Raw genomic sequence first — 18916 nt, forward strand, 5'->3', positions numbered from 1 at the left:
TGTAATTTTAAATTAATTTATTATATTGTTATTTATTTGTCCAAAATTATTAATATTTTATTTTTTAAACAATTTATGGGTGGGTCCGAATATCAGAGAAACGATTCTAGAAACGATTCTTGAGAAACGTTTCTCGAGAAAAGATTCTCGCGCAAGGATTCTCAAGGAACGATTCTTTAGTTGAATTTTAAAGGCAGAAACGATCCTGGAGAATCTTTCCACGAGAATCTTTTCTAGAATCGTTTCTCTGATATTCGGACCCACCCTATTTCAAACTTAGAATTTAGCTAAAACTTCCGAGATAAAAAATCCGACACATTTAATGTAAAAAATTTCACTACTTTTTCTGACTTATTTAGAGAAAACTATACTGATCCCAAAAAATCTCAAACTTATTAAATACTCATTTAAAACAATTCTCAAGGCAGGAGAATTTCAGAGATTAAGGTATAAAATCTGCCCAGACTACTCTTGAGCCGACCACCCTCTCCGACTCCCATAATATTCAAGCACTACTCTTAAATGGTACTAGAGTCTAGTCACGCGACACTCGCCGCCAGTAAAGAGGGAGAGACACGTCTTTTTGCGTGCTGAGACGGAATCGTTCTTTTAATATCTCCCCCGGCCGACCCACCCTCCTCGTTCTCGCAACAACAGGTGAGCCGCCATTTTTGTTATTCCTTATCTGCATCTCTTTTCCCTTTTTTTGACGAGACACAATTTTATTGTTGTGCGTCGCCTAATCTTTTGTGACACTTGTTGTTCCATAAAAGTGTCACGGGCCAAATTCCATCTCTGTGTTAAAATTGAGGTTTATCTCATGCCAAGGCCTGCAACCGACGCAGTCTTTTCGCGTCTGACAAAGCCGACCGCCGCTTTTTAAACGTCACGACGACGAATCTCCGACGAGCTACACGTGTCAAAAGTTTTTGCGGCCTTCTATGTACTTCTTCGGCTAGGATTTCGCAAACATTTGCTCAACTTTTCCGCGTCTTGTTTAGGTTTGCTCAGTATTTTTCACGGCGAACCTCCGTCAAAGCGTGGGAGTGGCGAATTTGTCAGACTAACTATGAGAAATGCGAACCGTGCAAGTATCCAAATAATTTATCATTTGCCCAAAATTAAGCCGTTTATCTTCAAGTGCTAAAAAACTTTTTTTTTAAATATTTGAAAAGAATTAAAATAGGTGCAAAAATTAGAAAAAATATAATAAATAAATAAAGTGAAATGAATTTATAAATTTGAAATACAAGTTGTTGATCAACTCACCTATTACTGGGACTATGTGAAGGGCTAAACAACGAATTGGCCGAATAAGGCGGTGGACCAAGGCTTGAGGCACCTGACGGAGCTAACGGCGACACCCACATCTCCTCCAGCGGAATACGGCCCTTGGACTCGACCAGACCGGGCGTTGACTGGCTCCTGCCCATGGCAGCTGAAACCGCAACCAATTAATTAACATTTGCTCCATCGTATTTGCATACTAGGTACTGTGTACAAGCAAACTTTCCGCCCGCGGTCCGTGCGGAGAACAAAACATTTTCCTCTGAACAATCGTATAAAAATTTTGATCTGGTTGTTACGTAATTTTTGCTTGCGCGGCAAGCAAGGAAATCTGTTAAAAGTAAAAATTCTCTGGAAAGACGAAATAAATTCAATGAAATGTTCAAGACCTGCTGATCGTCATTGAAATTTTCAAGTGAAAAAATAAATGAAAGTTTCCGCTTGGCTTCATTCGGTATTTTGCGGAGGAAGAAAATGGAAATGCCGAGGAGTCGCTGGCCGTGAGCTATTTTCTTATGATAATTTAGTACGGCTCGCCGACATCAGACAGGGCAAGAGAGACTCCTCTCGACGCTGAGGCGAAAGTCGAAATTCCGAGAAAAGCAATTTACAAAATTACCCCTGGGTGTTTTTATTTACTCTGCGAGCGTGGAAAATCGAGCTGGTCACGAACCCCCAGCGTGTAATTTCCTCAAGACGCGTCAGCTGATTTCACTTGAAATTAAGCCTAATTGCTCTTGAAAGAGACGAGTGGCAACTTAATTGTGCTTTATATTTTCTTCGCCGTTTTAGAGAGGAGAGAGAAACGAGTCTTCTTTATAGAAACACCATTAAATGTTTACAGAACTTGCAGGATTAAGAAGCTAAAAACTAAAATTTAACGGACTTTAAGTCTTTAAATTTTTGGAACCTTCAGACTTGTAAAAATTCCTTATATTGCTGCAAAATAAAATTTATTTTACAGTAATTTACTGATTTAAAAGATAAGAAAGGTAAAAAAGTAGCGGTGAAATGATTGATCCCTGAAAGTTCTACTTAATTGGAACCATCAGACTTGTAAAAATTGTTTATATTGCTGCAAAATAGAATTTATTTGATTCAATTTACTGATTAAAATGTTAACAAAGGGTTAAAATTAGCAGTGAAATAATTGGTTTCATTTTTTTCTAAATTTTAATCAAGAAAGTTTTACTTTAGCTATTATTATTATTGTTGATGTTTCTGTGATCAAATTATTACATCACTCTGTTGAAAACAATTTATTTAAAAAAAAAGGAATTGTTGGCCAAAATTTACCTAAAACTTTCAAGTTAAAAAAGACCCCATCCGCCTCAGTGAGCCTCGGTTGACTTGGTTTTTGTTCTCATCTTTTAAGTGTAGGTAATTTTTTGTGTAAATACTATTTAAGATGTGGTAGGAAATTTTTAGGTGTACTTTAATAATAAAAAAATTATGCTTGGGAAGATCGAAATCGGTTTTCAATCAAGACGAAAATTTGCAATTTAATACTTTTTGTTCGTGTGGTTTATTTTAAACTATAGCTTTGTTGAATTTTGTCTCATAATTATTGCAAATTACGCACAAAGGAAGACGAAATGCCGTGACCTAAATTTCGGGAAAAGCGTTTTTGTACAATTGCGAATTGCAGGCGCGGCGCCGGAGGCAGCCAACAGTAAATTCGAGTTAGCGCAGTTTGACACGTCCGCGCCGCGCTTATTAAGCAACGCAGGCTCACAACACGCCGAGACAAGATTATTCCTGCGCAAAAGGCGAGAAACGAGGACAATGAGATGAAATGAATACATGTATTGCGGAACAAAGAAGGGGCGGATCGCGTGATTCCAACATTATCTCGTGCGCGACTCCTGCTCTCGCGGGCTAATTAAGGCGGATTGCATCCTTCCGCGCCTCCTCTTGCCTCCTTCATCTCTAATTGGCCTAATAAGACGCTCGCGCATAAATTACCATGAATTGGGATCGTTATCACGGAACACGGCTTTTCGCCGCATCGGCCTCTGATCGCCGCGCATGCATAAAACATGACGCAGAAATAACAGTTGTGCCAAAGTAGGCGAAAACAAAGAGGAATGCGCGCCGTTTACTTTGATGAAATTTGTGCCAACGGAAAAGCGAGCTCGCCAATTGCGCTTGCATTTAGGTTAAGGCTTGTGAGACTTTTCGAGATAACTTCCATCTGGTCGTAAACGACGAAACAATAAGAATTATCAAAGTTGGCCAGCAACATCGAATAACAACAAACTTACTTTGTTAAATCGTGGAACAAAATTTTACAGCACTCGATAGACTTATTTAAAAAAAAAATTTTAGATGAAAGATGAAAATAGAGTGGAAGTTTCAGTAAAGCTGAAAATTTAATTCTGAAGTTTCCTTTATTGCGAAATCTATAAAATTAGTAAAATTGCTTTTTGTATTTCAATCTTTCACAAAAAATAAAAAAATAAATCAGTGCTTATCTGATGACGTCAAAACAAGAAATACGAAAATCCACTTTCAAATTTTGCTTCGTATTCTGTTTTAAAGAATTATTTTTCATGTATAATTTCACGATCTATGAAACGATATAAAAAGCCGCATAAAAATGTTTTGTTATTATTAATAACTTTTGCCCATTCTCCTATAGAAATTTATCTTTCCTATATTTATAAATAAAAAGAACCCCTTGACATGTACGATTTATGCAACCTGCGTAGCACGAAAGAGATCCGCGTTGCATTTTACATTTTCATTTTAGAGCCGGCATCAAACGGAATCTCTTAGCTTGAACTGGACGGCAACGGAAAGTCTCGTAAAAGGGAAGAGCCTAATCGCTGAAAATTTGATTTTCTCTTCCTCGAAAGTGACCATTGAGCCGAAATGGCCCAATTTGCGAATTTCGTTCGGCTCAATTTGAATTCCGGGCAGCTTCCTTTCTCTCTTTCGCCTCGTCCGTTCTCTTTCGCCGACATGCACAGAGCATTTTGCAGAAAACGTCAAAGGGCACGGAGTGGCATCAAAAGAGGGCAAATTATTCGACACACTCACCTCTTTCGAGGGGCGCCTTTTTGTATTTCTCGAGGCGCTTGACGGCGATTGCCTCGAGTCTCACTCTCGCCGCTGGATACTCCTTCAAGACATCCCACATGTCCTTCTTGGAGAGCACGAACAGGTCGCTATAGCCCACAGACTTAACACTAGCAGTTCTTCGATTACCTGAAACACGGAGTAAACAATTAATAAAAACATTAAAAATTTAATCATGTACACTCTTTGATTTAATTAAGAAAAGTATAATTTTATAAACAAAATAACCAGTTTATATTTTACAAATGTGAGATAAATTCAATTGAAATAAAAATTTGTTTTAAAAAGCTGTAATTTTGAATTTTCGTTAATTTTTTTTTATTAATTTTTACTTATTTCAATTTATAAAATGTATAAATGTTAATTTTTTAATTTATTACAAATTTAGCAAAATTGAAACAAAAAAATCTTTACATAATTGAGAAGCTCAGTTTAATGTTAGTATTGAGTTTTTCTTAATAATTAAAATTAATTTATTTCCTAGTTAACAACGTCTAAAATTGTTATTAATCTACCAACTTGACTTCATTTGATGATTTAAATAAAATAAATCAAGTTAAATATGAATAAAATTTAGCTGCAAGCCTATATACAAATGTAAATATTAATTGAACGTTTGAAATTGCAAATAATTGTGTATATAATAGTTTGTGAATTGAATCGGAAGGGTTAATTAAATTGACAATGGAGTTTTGCTAATGAAATAGTAATGAGCTATTTGCATGGCAATAATTCACTGCATTTACGCATTCCCATCAAGCAACGCGCATAACCCAGGTTTCCCATCAATGAGGTTTTGAAATTGCAGTGATTCAGGTTGGCAATCACGAGAGTGTATCAAGTTAACGGTGCGCACTATTAATAGCCGGCGAGGTATTAGCGCGCGGGGCTTCGGATTTTCGATTAGCTGCGATCAGTGAGCTGGATGCAATAAGTAGTGTGGCGATATGAAAAGGGAATAACGCGCCGCATTTCCACTTAATTACAGCAGCAAAAGTCTACTTGCGCATCCTACTCTAACAAGAAACGACGGAGCCATCAATAAAGTGAAAAGAAATATCTCTCTCTCTCTTCACCGTTGTTAAGGTAACAATAATTTCCACACAAAATCTCTCTTCACTTCTCTTTGTCGGAGAAATAAAGCTCGAAATGTGGCAATTTATATTTCGAACAGGGCGCCATTCTCTCTCTTTCAAGACTCACGCTCAGTATTTCCGAGTAGAAATATAATTTATAGCGCTGTGCATATAATTTGCCCGCGAATTTATTTCCTGCGGCGTGAATGAGAAACGCGAATAAATTCCGCGCCAGACGGGAATTTCCTTCTTGAAAGAGAGATTCGCACCCTCGGGCGTAATTTATGCGAATCTGTGACGATTTTATCGTTACTCCGTAATTACGAAAGCAACCTGAAAGTTCACGTCTTTGTCAAGGTGGAGCGTGGGAAGTGAAATCGGATGGCGGAAAAGTCAGAATGTCGACGAGAGCGTGGGCAGATTTTTCAGAGAGATGACGATCCTTTGAAAGAGGAAAACAAGCGAGATGGATAAATTAGATACACATTATGTGCTTGCCAGCCTGTAAAGTAAAAACTTTTTCCCTGAAGCTCGAGTTTCTTAAAAACTGGGAGATTTCAAGCAAAAATAATTAGTTAGGAGAGGTGTTTAATTTTGGGAATTAATCGTTAAAAGAAAGGGGCTTTTAAAGTTCCATTGAATAAGATAATAAAAAAAACTATACAAAATGCATCCCTCTCTTATTTGCTAATGATGTTCTCAGGGAATCGTTTTTCCCTTTTCTTTAAATTTAAATATTAAAAATTTAGAGCCTAGAATTTTCTCTCAAATTTCAAAATAATGTTTTCTTTCCAAATTAATTTTCTGCACACAATTTGAAAATTTAATTCTTAACACTGGTTCTAAACACTTAAATAAAAAATTAGCTCTTTCTGTCTTGTTTAATTACTAAATTATTTTAATTATAATTTTAACTTGACTTTAAAAGAAAGAAATTCCCCCTTATTACACAAATGATCACAATTTGAACAAAAAATATAAAAATTTGGTTGCCTTTTGAGTGAATTGTTTGACTTACCCGCTGTTCCCATGTTGAGAATGCTGATTTCGCCAAAGTAGGAACCTGCTTTGAGGGTGGCCAGCACCGTTCTACCGTTGTCAGCCACCACTTGCAACCGGCCTCTGTTCACTATGTACATCTCCTTGCCCACTTCCCCTGCAAAAAAGAAGATAAAAACGCTTTATTCAATGATTAGAATTGGGGTGAGGGAAAATATACCTGGAGTTTATTTAATTTATGACTCAGTAATAATGAAAATTATGCCTTAAATAGTGGATTTTGTTGATTTTCAAAGCCGTTTCAAGGTAAATAATGAAATCAATTTTTTATATTTTTTAGTATTAGAAAAGAAGCAGTAATTATTATCATTGATGCATATTTTTTTTTATTAGTTTCTTTTAGCAAAGAAAAATATTTGATATCTGCAGTTTAAAATAAAAATATTAAGCTCATTTGATTTATGAAAAGTTAAATCCGATTCTCTGATTGCATTGTAATGCCACACGAGACCTGAAAATAATCTCTGCGGACGGATTAAATTGAACTCGACCACAGCACTACAGAAAAGAGGTCAAAAACGTGTTTTGTGCTGTGTGTTGTTGTCGCTGCGAGCAAATGCAAATTGCGCACTCACTCTCGCTTGGAAATATATTCTGATAACGCGCCGTGGGCCGCTCTCGGCAGGAAATTAAAAGCAATTTTGATGCAGGAAAGTGCATATCACGCGGCGGCGAACGCGATTCCTGGATCGAATTAAACTCATTTCCACATCTCGTGCGGCATGCAATTCGATCGCGTATTTATTTGCGTCGCCGCCCAGCTCGACGACGCCAACCGACGCGTTTGACGTTTTTCTAATTAAAAAAAATCACGTCGGCCGAGTGCGACTGGCACGTCTGATCGAATCAATTACGGCGCTGGGATCTTGAATGCTTGGAATTTTACATTCTCCCACGGAAAGAGTTAGTTTCGAATGGGAAAATGGTTAAAAAAATAATTAAAAAGGAAGAACTTTGATTTATTTGACAGTGAATGATGATTATTAAATTGTTTTTAAGATAAATTGTTTTTGTTATTCAATGAAAATACCCAGTAAAAAGGCTGATTTTAACAATTTTATTTTCTTAATTTATAATTCTTATTACATTACGCATTAAAAATATTTTGACTTCATCTTTGAAGTGACTATATTTTTCAAAATTTTTCATTTGAACTCCAATACTTATTTAGGAGCTGAACCTCCTATACATTTATTAATTTGTAGTCGATTAAATTTATTGTTACAACGTCAAATCGAAAACACTACATAAATTACTTTAAAAATTTTAATACCTAGGAAATTATTAAAAAAAAAAAAATTAATTGATATAAATTGAATGAAATTAATCAAATCACGTAAAAATAAGAAGTAAAAGTAATTAATGTAAATAGCATTCAGTAAAAAATGTTTTTTTTTTTAAATTTTTGCATGGTTAACTTTGATAAGCAGATAAGCAGACAAAATGAAAAAATTGTTTAAGTGCAAGAGATGGTATTTCATTTTTTGCGCAACTCTGATTTATCTCTTTGTAGTATCCCAGGAAAAAGTCCGAATTTTACTATTTTTTTCCTAATTTAAATTTCTTATAATGCGATACAAAATTTTTATTTATTTATTATTATTCTTTTTAATTGCAAGACCTAAAGAACTAAAGCACCTCAGAAGGTAAGTCTATTGCTGTATATTATTTGATTATTAAAAAATTAATAAACAAATAAATTTATAAATTTAAATATCTGGGGAACTGCTGTAAAATAAGTTTAAAAAATTAGAGCTATAACTAGATTAATTCTCAATAAAATAAAAGTAAACACTAAATTAAAAAAATAAGATTCTAAGTTCATTATTGACCATGAACAATAGGCATTTTATTTGTAAGTTTTGGCAGGTTAGAGTTGTTATAATAAATTATAATGAGAAATTTTAATTACTCTAGTGCAAGAGTTGCTATATTTTATTTTTGCACAACTCTGACTTGTCTTTTAGAAAGCCGCAAACTTATTTCACGAGTCTGGCCGACTGGCAGCTGCACAATAAAAACGGCGCAAGTTAGTGGGTCTGGGCCCTGGGGACTTGTTTGGCTGGCGCTGATGCCAAGTTTGGCCGTGTTTTGTGCTCTATCGTGTTTTCCCAAGCTATTTTGAGGCGGACGAGTAATCATCATCATCACCACCACCAGCCTATTTACCTTTTCTGCAGATGAAATCTCCCGGAGAAAAGAGCACTGGGCGTAATCGCAGAACAAGTTCACACAGGAAGCCAGCTTCTGTGTTCTGGAAGATTTCTACTCGCTTCAAGGTATCTAGGTGTACGTTGATGGCGATTTCAGCCTTCAGCTTATCTGGAAAAAAAAACAAATTCCAAAATTAGGACAAATAAATTATTATATATTGATTATGTTAGAAACAATTTTCGATTCAATACATTTCCATAATAAATAATCCCTCAACCCTTTTTTTGGTGAGTTTCCGCCGGAGGGAAGTTGCGATCCTTGCGAGCGAATTTTTTTTTGCAAAGGTCTCGGGCGGTTGGTTCTTGTACGCGTTGATTCCCTGAGGCGTGTTTGCCGCACCCGGCACGATAAATAAGCTTGTTCAACACGTCTTGTCTGCCGGCGAACATTATTAATCCTTCTGAGCAAGCGAGTGCCTTGATTTCGACGAGTTTGTCACCGCAGCGTGCGAGGGGATCAGCAACACAATGAAGTGTCGTTGACAATGAGAGCGGAAGCAACTTTCCTCTTTCCGCGCAAAACCCAACAAATAAATGATTCCGAGTAAAAGGATCCTTTAAGAATCCCAACAAGGAAATTGCATTGTGCGAGCTGCGAATGTTAAAAAAAAAGTATCCGAACAGAGTTTTCCAATTAAAAGTTTGAATGATAAACAAGTTGTTTATTCAACACAATTTTAATTACTTTTTTTCCTGTTTGAATGAAACCAAAGTGAATAATTTGAGCCCTTTGTCCTATTTGTATGATTACATTACTTTTTGTTTTCTCTGTTCACTTTATAAGGCCATTAATTACACTTTTTCCATAAAATATAAAAATACGTTACATATAATTGGATAAAAAGATTAAATTAATTAATTTACAAAAAAACTCTTTCATGTTTTGCAATTGAAAAGCTATATGAGGAGCAATTTTTCAGCTAGTCTTTGGCCGTATTCACGAGAAAAGCAAGTAAAAAGATTCAAGTTATAATTATTTAAAGGAAATTATCAGTTTAGGAAGTTGAAATGTTTTGTTTAACCACCATGCATTTTTATTGTGCGATTAAATTGAATGGACAAATCTTGCATGGTTATCACTTTTTCATAAGTTCTGAGTTTGCAAGCAAAATTTTGAATGTAAGAAAGTACAAATCAAAGTAATTTTATCCAAGGTTATTGAGATTAAAAGTAACGTATTGAAAATGAATAAAAAACTGCAAACCCCAAGCTACATTTTTATCTTTTTTGAAGAAATTGGCACTCAAGGAAATGATAATGGAAGTAAAACATTGTTAAAAATGATTTAAAAATTCTTTTTTAATGTGGTTTGACAACTTTCTTATTTTTGTATTTTTTCTTGCTCGTGAAATAGGGTCGCAGACCGTGACCGGAATTGTTAGAGCTGTTTTTTTTTTTTAAATAATAAACAATTTTTACAAGGAGGAAAATCCCGTTCGCTTCATTTCCATCCTTTTTATTAATTTTCATAAAAAAGTCTCTGAAAATAATGATAATAAAAAAAAAATTGAAATTTTGAGGCAGATTTTTTTTTTATTGTTTCAAGACAAAAATAATTCTTGAATAAAAGTAAATGCTCCTTTAAAATTCTAATTTGAAAGAAAGACTCGAGGTTACTTTTTATTGCCGCGCACCTTCAGCAGCATTTCGTTTGAAAGTCAAAATAGGGAACGACGCGTGGTAATTTCTCTTGGAATTGTAATGCTGCGGGGGTGCCATAAATTTACCTGCTGCGAGGGGTGCGTGTAAATAAAATCATGGACGGCGTATTTATTTATGAAGAGGCGGCGGCGAGAAAAGGTGAATGTGATCGGGCAAATTTATGGGCCTCCGCCGGCAGCCGAGGAACAAAAGTGGAGAGGCAGTTTCGCCCGCTATTTTCGCGCCGCTCTCGTACGCACGTTTAATCTAGAATTCTGCCGAGTGTGGTACGGACGCCCTTTTTCGCTCACTCATCCCTCTGCTGCCGCTGATGGCCGGCCAAAGAGGATTATTTCTTGCCGTTCTATTCAACGGGTACGCGCGGAAATAGAAATTTGCTAGCCAGTTATACAGTCGGTGGTGCTTCTCTCGGGAGTAAAACTCTACGAGGATTCATTTGAAAGGGGTTGAATGTTATTTACTATAAAAAAGGAAGCCTCTAATTGAAAGAGCATGTTATATGCATAATAAATTTTAATAATTTGCTATTTCTAAATTTTTTTAAACAAAATATATAAAATTCTTTTTTATATTCTAATATAATTGAGTATAATAGAGTTAATTAATAACAATATTTATTTCTTTTTCATTATTTATTGTAATTTTAATGCAATTATGTTTAACTTTGAAGATGAAACTAAAAAAATAATTGTCTGCGTTACACTTATAAGTTAAGTATTTTTATATTGTGTTAGCAAACAACCAAAGAGCAATGAAAATTTGCACTTACCAAAGTGATATTTGACTGCTTTGGACGGATGGGATAATTTGATTTAATTTTTAATTTTATAAAACAATGTCGATGTTTTGATATAATGGATGCCTTATTCTGAACAAAAATCGTTGGAAATCATTAAAATAAATACATGGACGCTTTTCAATCGTAACAAACAACCAATTATTACATCAATTTGTTAATTCATTTGATTTTCCACAGATTAAAGTACTACTACTTGATAAAAAAAAAAAAAAAAAAAAATACTACTTGATATACTGTAATTATTGATTTCCATCTTTAATTATTAGAAATGCATTTTATGCATTGAATCAATGAAACATGTTGAAATTCGTGGCAATATCTCAGAATGTCTGTAATCTGTAAATGAATTAGGCACAATATTATTTGACAATCATTTGATTGAATTTAGAAAAATAAATTATTTTGTAATTGAACTAGTAAGAAACATTAACACAATTATAATAGGTAAAATAATTTCATCTAAGCAGTCAAGTGTATTAACAATAAAATGAAAAAATTCAATAATTATTCAATATTGAAATTTTAATAATTAAAATATTAAAAAAGATGAAACCTCCTTAAATTTTTTTATAAAAATTTTTTCAATTTTGATTAAAAAACAATAAAAACAACTCAATTTGGACGCAAATAAAACACGCTTTCTAACTTCTTTCAAAAATTTACCCCCAATTTTCCGGTGCCAAATCTGTAGCAGGGGTGATGGTGGGTCACACACCTTTGCCATAGTTAGTTTTCATTAACTTAAATACGATTGCATAATTTTTGTGAAAATTTAAAACATAAACGAGCCGTGTTAAATTCTGATGCGTTTTTTTTAATGCATAGTGCGACTCTCAATTTTCTGCTAATCAAAATGATTCTAATGGCCTAAACTATCAGTTTTTTCGGAAGATATTGATATATACCCTGAGGTGGTTTCATCCTCTTTTGATGATTAAAAAATAATATAAATAAAAATTGCTGAAAAATTATATAGATTTCGATTACCAAAACACCACTAAAGCAACGATAAATCGCAATGTTTGAGCGCCGCAAGTCATTTTATTTGCTGAAAATCGGGCGCTGCAAGTCGGCGGTGTAAAATACGAGCGGTCGTATACGTGAGTCGGCTGCTTGATCGCGGCGGGGACACATCAAGTGAGAGAGGGAAAAATAATGTTTGCGCAGAAAAAGTAGCCCCAGCATCCGCAAGCAAACGCTGGCAGGTGTGCGTGGCGTTAATAATTCAGCCGTTCATTTTGGTGGCGCGCACAGACTTTGCTTTTGCAGCTCTCACGTGTGTAACAACCTCTTTCTTCCCCTTCACGTGAGCTATTTTTGGCCGTGAATGAGTAACGGGTGGACGGAGCAAGTGGGAGAAGAAGAGCGTCTCTTTTCCTCTGTCGGCGCCAACGCATCTTTTTTTTTATTTTTTATTTTTCGGCTTTTACACATCTCCGCGGAGGTGCAGAAAACCCTCCGGAGACTTTTTACAATCCGCCCCCGCCCTTACTTACACACTTTTCCGAAAGACTCCACTTTCGCTGACCTCTGCGCTGCTCGGGATCATAACTTTTATGTAGCCGCGTGTATATCCATTTAGTCTCTCTCTCTTGTGAAATCTGCCGGGCCAAATGTGATTTCCTACCTAACTCGGTCCGCCCCCGCCGCCCTCTCGCCTCGCAATAAAGGGATGAAAGTGATTTCGACACAAATTGAAAGCCGACGGCCTATTGAAACTGCCGCCGCCGGGCTTGAAATATTTGCATGTTGCTGCGAAAAGCAAACTGCCGTCGATGAGAAAAAAAAATTGATTTTGGGCTTCGGCGAACGAAACGATTTGTTTGATTAGAGAATGTGAAAATATGCGACGCATTTTCCCGTCGATTGAGTTTATTTATCGAGGTAAAAATCGAACCGGGATGAAGGAATAAAAACGAGGGGCGGTTTTTAAAATAAGGAGAATGCAGCTGAAACATATATTTATCCTATTAAATATGTTAGAAATTTAGAGTTTTTTGTTTCTTTTAATTTTTATTAATGTGACACAGAAACAAACCAATTAAAATAAAATTGAGGTTGGTATTTTATAGATACAAAAATATCAGAAAATCGTGATGTATGTTCTGACTGTATTAATTCTTCATCATCTTTGTGCTTTTTACGATGAACCACGTGGGATAAGTAAATTAAGTTTTAAAGGGGTTCAGACTAAAATTGTGACTGTTAAATATTTTTAATTAAAAATAATTATTTTAATTATAATACCGGCTGTGAATTTCAACTTTTCTTTAATTTACTTAATAAATTATATTTTATTTATTGTTGATATAAAAATTTAAAAGTTTGAATGAAATCTTTTAAACTTAATTCATGTGGTGCTTTTAGTTGTTGCTAATTAAAATAAATAAACAAATGATGCACCAATAGATTCCCAATGACCATTGATATTAAAGTAAAATCGTGTGCATGTAAAATGTTGTTTATTTTATATTGATTATTAAAAAATATTCCTACATAACTTGATTCAAATATGGCTTCAGTGCGCAGTCGTAACCTTTCAGAGCAAAAAATTGGTGCATCTGTATGGGAGAAGAAATAAATAATAATAATGATTTTTGATCAAATTACCTCTTATATTTTTTTTACCTAAAAAAACTAATATTTTTTATGAAAATCTCAGAAAACGGAAATTTAAACATAAAATTGTGGCAAAACCGAGCATTCCGTTTGGGCAAAGGTATAAATAGGATCAGGCACGAACGGAAACCGCAATCTTGATCTGGGGCAGACCCGAAGGTGCTTTGTGTGCCGCGCAAATATTTCCCTTGTGCTGCTCCATTGATTCCGTCTTTCATTGTAGCGAGGCAGAAATTGCAGGGTTTAGCGCCATTTGAATATTCAATACACAGACAAAAAGCGGCAGAGAGCGAACGAGCGAGTGAACAAACGCCCAGGATAAAAATAAAATATCGGAAAACGCCGCCGCGATTCTGTCCTTTTTATCTGGATGCTTTGAAAATACCGAGAGGGAAACAGCATTTGCTACACGCCAAAGTAGCTTTGTTGTACTTTTATTTCACGGGAAAGGAAGAAAGAAAGAAAGGGAGACGCGCTGAAAAAGCTGCACCCGTCGCTCCACTTTTTATTTATGCATTCGCCTCAGGATTCCGAAGCGGGGAACTTTTCCCCCGGAACTCTGTCTCTCTCTCCTAATTTCCAAACATTTCCCCGGATAAGCTCTTTTTTTCGTAAAGAAAAAAAGGGAGGAAACGCATATCAACTTGAAAAATTGCTCCATTTTCAAAGGTTGTTTTGCTATTGCTGCCCTCGAGATTGGAAAACTTTCATTTGCGGCCGAGATAATAAAGAAAGTTCTTTGTTAGTTTGAGAAAAAAGCACTTGACGCAGGCAATCCGTTATCACGCGGGCAATAATTCACAGCACGCGTAATTTGTGTGGCAAAGGAAGCAAGCGTAGGGGACTCACCTGGAAGACAACTGACGGCCTTTTCTTCATCTGAGCACTTTTGGGTAAGCCAGAGGTAGTCGAACCACTTGATGACCTTCACCTGCAGATGGTTGGGCACCCGACGCATCCGCATGTAGGTTTTCACGCCGTCCAACTTGGCTGCAACAACAACAAATAACACAAATTAATTCAAGTTCATAAATTAAAAATGTTATTTACATCTTTGAATTTGAAATTCGGTACACGTAGAAAAGTTTCCTTTTCAAAAAAAAAAGATAAGTCAATTATTTATTTTGTAAAGTTCATAAGTGTTTTTAGGGAATTAATTTACAATAAAATAATAATTAAAATAGAAAAATTGAAAACCGTGTAATTTATTATTGATTGATTTATTAATAAATCGCCTAAGAACGAAAGAATGCCAAGAAATATTTTATTATTGTTATTGTTTTTATAAGTTTAATTGCTGTTGCAGTAAAAAATTTGCAATTGTGACTTTAATTTATTCCAAAGCATGACAATTAAAAAATTAATACAAATTTCATCCAAAATTTCAGCTATAATTTCATAAAAAAAGTTTGTTATCAACTATTTTTCTCTATGGCCAATAACTTTTAAAACTTATTTTTTAATATAATTGATATTTAATTTCATCAATAATTTAATTCATAATAGCTTGAGAAAATCTCATTAGAATAATCTTTTGAATTTAAAATTCTATTTGCTAAAAACTTGAAAGCCGTTTATTTCCAATCAGAAACTAATTTGGATTTGTGGCAAGGTTCGAATGGCAGAACACACAGAATTAGGGGGTGCTTCCTATCTAATGCGGAATGCGGGATGAACCACTTCAGACGGCTCAACCGCAACACTCAATCTATTCGATAAGCCAATCTCTGCCGAGCCGTAATCCGCAGATAGCAATTAATGCAACACAGCAGCAGCAGCAGCAGCCATCAAAAGTCGCTCTGCAAATAATTCGATTCGGCAGGTGCGTTGCGAGTCGTTTGCAAAACTCTTGGCCGCACCGGCTGCGCGTCTTCAAATTGATTTCTGGAGAAATCCAGCAACAATGGTTGACGAGCTCGGAGAAGAACTTCAAAACCAGCCGCTGCAGTAATTACGGACGTACAATGCTTTTGCACAAAGTATTTTCCTTCATTCGATTCGAAGTAATTTTATTTTGTCCGTAATCTTTTTTCAGCTTCTCGACAAGTCAAGTTAATTAATTTTGTTTTCAGGTTTGGTTTGGATTGGTCTTTGAGTTTTAACTTTTAATAAGTTTTTAGATCTCCAAATAAGAATTTCAATTGATAATTTTTGTGAGAGAATAAAATTAATTAATTATGAAATTTAATTTATTTATTACAGCCTTTCGAGCAGTTAACTTAAATTTCATTTTTGATAGAGACGAATTTAGCTAAAAAGTTGTTAGGCGAGATTAAATTTAATAACATTCATTTCTGAATTCAATGGCGACTAATTTCGCAAATCGTTTTCGTAACAAACGCGACGTGCACGTCCCGACGGAAAAGTTTGTTCAATTTGCGCTCTCACTCGCTCTCGTGTTATTTCCATTTAGCACCGTTTCTGCGCCCTGGCAGGTCGAATAAGAGGCCATGCAGCAGCTCAGAGGCTATTTGTTACGATTACTGCCCTAAAAGCCCCATAATGCCTGCCTGTACACACACAAATACCGAGACGCAGGGAGAAGCCTCGGGCTTGGTTGGCTCGTAATTTAGGGTTGCTCGCGTGATTATAAATAAATCTCTTTGCGCCGTTTTCTTTCCTCTGCGAGATTTGTTGCCGATGAAAAATCGCTCCGGTTCGCAACACGGCTTGCGTCACTCTCGATTTCGGCGGAAATGTATAAATATTTATCCTGGCAGCAAATATACAATCTTTCTTTAGTGTCGAGTCAACGCGTGTGTGCGGAGAAAGTAGTATTTTTCGCTAACTCACGACAACTTTGTCTCCGCCAACTGCTACACGTGCAACAGAGAAATTGTGTAGTGTAGATTGTAGTTTTCACGAAAGCGAAAGCGCACTTGACAGGAAAAGAGGCACTTTTACAACCTAACATAATGCACATGGAACTGACGTTGCCGTAGAAAATAAAATTTATTTCTCTTTAAGAGCATTCTTGGAGTAAATTAACATTTAAACCAGACTGAAAGTGATTTTAATTTGAGATTTTCTTCATTAATTTTGATCAATGAAAATTATGGACTTTTCATTTTATTTGGAGAATTTTGTAAAATTTCACGATCATGGTGAAATTTGAATTTAGAGTCGGGTTTTCCTTGATGGGTTTTGTGATTTGTTTACTGTTTTTTTCTTAAACACTAAACAATTCACAAAACTCATTGAAGAAAAGCCGACTTTAAATTCAAATCGCCATTATTTGGGAGAAGTTCTCAATTTCCAAATAATAACAAAAAAATTTATTCACTTTTGAGGCAAAGTAAGAATGAAATATAACAGGATAAATAAATCAGAACGTTTTTTTGTAACATATTTTTTGTTCGATTATTTATTTCTTTTGACTTTTGAGCAATGTTCTAAATAAAAAAGTCTGATTTTGATGCTTATTTTACTGATTCAAAAATGTCAAGATCTAGTTCAAGATGGAGTTTAAATATAAAAAAAACTTAATTTTGTCTTGGATTATGACTAGATTTGAAAATTAATGTTACCAAATTAATATAAAACGTGGCAAAAACTACAAAAGTGATTAAAAATATTAATAGTTTTTGAAAAGAAATATTAAATTAATGAGAAATTTTTCCTTACAAAGCTATAGGATAGATTTGGAACTAAAATGACTTACACGAGCCTAATACCAACTTCCTGATGCGGATAATTGAGAGAAAATATTTGCTTTTCACGTGGAATAATTTCAATCAATTATTCACCGTCACTGCTCGTCACACATTTGCATAACGTGAGAACAGAAGCCCGGAGCGCTGCGAACGTTCGGTTTGACCCTGCATGTCGGGTTGTTTTGTTCTCTGCACAGAGAGCAGGCGCAAATCCATTTTCACCCCAGCTCGGACTTGCAAAAGTGCGAAAATGTCATTTCAAACGACGTAAGATGAGACGAGGAAGGGTCGCCGTGGCGAAAACCAAGTTATTTGCCCATTTTCCCTCTGTTTTTATTCCATGTTTCGCGTCCCTCCTTCTTTTATACACAAAACAGTTTTTTTTGCAGAGAAAGAAGGAAAGAAACTTGCTCTGCTTTATTCTCGTTGAGAAAGAACTAGGCGCAGGAAAAATGTATTTATGTAGTGCACAGTGAATAAAATTTAAATATACAATCTTCCGCGGCGAAACTTTCTCCGCGGAATAATAAATTTTCAGGATTTTCGGCGGCCCGATAACAAAAGTACAAGCCGAGGCACTTCTCCTGGCAAATAATATTTCAATTCCGCCGACGTATGAATATTCAATGCGAGTTCCCTTCGCGTGTGTGTTTTTCCGCCACCCTTGCTGACGTTTGGGACGCACAAAAAAAAAAATGAGCTCGTTGAAATACATTTATATTTATTTCGGTCAGGTTTTTCGGTCCCCGTGCATGCGGACGAGCTATTTTATTTGTTTCCTTTAGTTATTTGGGGAATGTTGAGAGCATCGATCATTATGTGCTACATCAAAAGCGAATTCAACTTCCTGCAGGCTAATTCTGGCGAGTCAATATTGGCGGTGTGGGCGAATCTAAAATATCGCGTTGGCGGCCTCTATTTTCAGCTCGGAGCTCGGTTCATTTGCAAACATGGAAGTTAAAATTCATTCTTCTTTTTTGTCAAAAGACATGCTTCATTTGTTCAAATTTTAATTGAAATGCAAAAAAAATTATATAAATCGTTTAAAAATAATTAATTATTTAAACGATTAAAACAATATTAAAAAATTAAATGAATAAATATTTATTAAAACAGAGTTCCATGCTTAAAGACATTGTTGTGATATGACCATTTTTAAGAACTTATGGACTCCTTCTTGGCATAGTCAAATCGAGCCAAGTTTTTTTTTTGTAATATTAGTAAATTTTAACCTGCATTGTTGAAACGACTTGAATTGACTATGCCAGTAGGGAGTTCTTAAAATACATTGCAATAAATTATATAAAACTGAAATAAATTTGATTTTTTAAAATTTCCAATATCAATTAAATATTATTAGACCCATCATAAAAAAATGGTAAAACAACTACATGATTTATACAAGAATTACAATAAATACAATAATTTACTTTTTATAACTCCAGCAATGATCTACCAAAACTGGAA

At 35.1% G+C, this 18916-nt stretch overlaps 1 protein-coding gene across 1 annotated transcript in view; it reads right to left on the minus strand.

The window, feature by feature from the left end:
- The window catches only part of LOC132199031 (potassium/sodium hyperpolarization-activated cyclic nucleotide-gated channel 1), a 132140-nt gene that overhangs the window by 15178 nt on the left and 98046 nt on the right, over positions 1–18916 (minus strand). The window contains exons 5-9 of the mRNA XM_059623404.1: positions 14646–14786; positions 8673–8825; positions 6463–6600; positions 4330–4497; positions 1270–1438 (exon numbers count right to left, since the gene is read on the minus strand). Of these exons, the coding sequence (XP_059479387.1) occupies positions 1270–1438; positions 4330–4497; positions 6463–6600; positions 8673–8825; positions 14646–14786 (769 nt within the window). The remainder of the gene's footprint in view (positions 1–1269; positions 1439–4329; positions 4498–6462; positions 6601–8672; positions 8826–14645; positions 14787–18916) is intronic.

The sequence above is a fragment of the Neocloeon triangulifer genome, unplaced genomic scaffold (assembly GCF_031216515.1).
Source record: "Neocloeon triangulifer isolate White Clay Creek 2 clone unplaced genomic scaffold, ASM3121651v1 ptg000013l, whole genome shotgun sequence".
In the NCBI taxonomy this organism is placed as follows: domain Eukaryota; kingdom Metazoa; phylum Arthropoda; class Insecta; order Ephemeroptera; family Baetidae; genus Neocloeon; species Neocloeon triangulifer.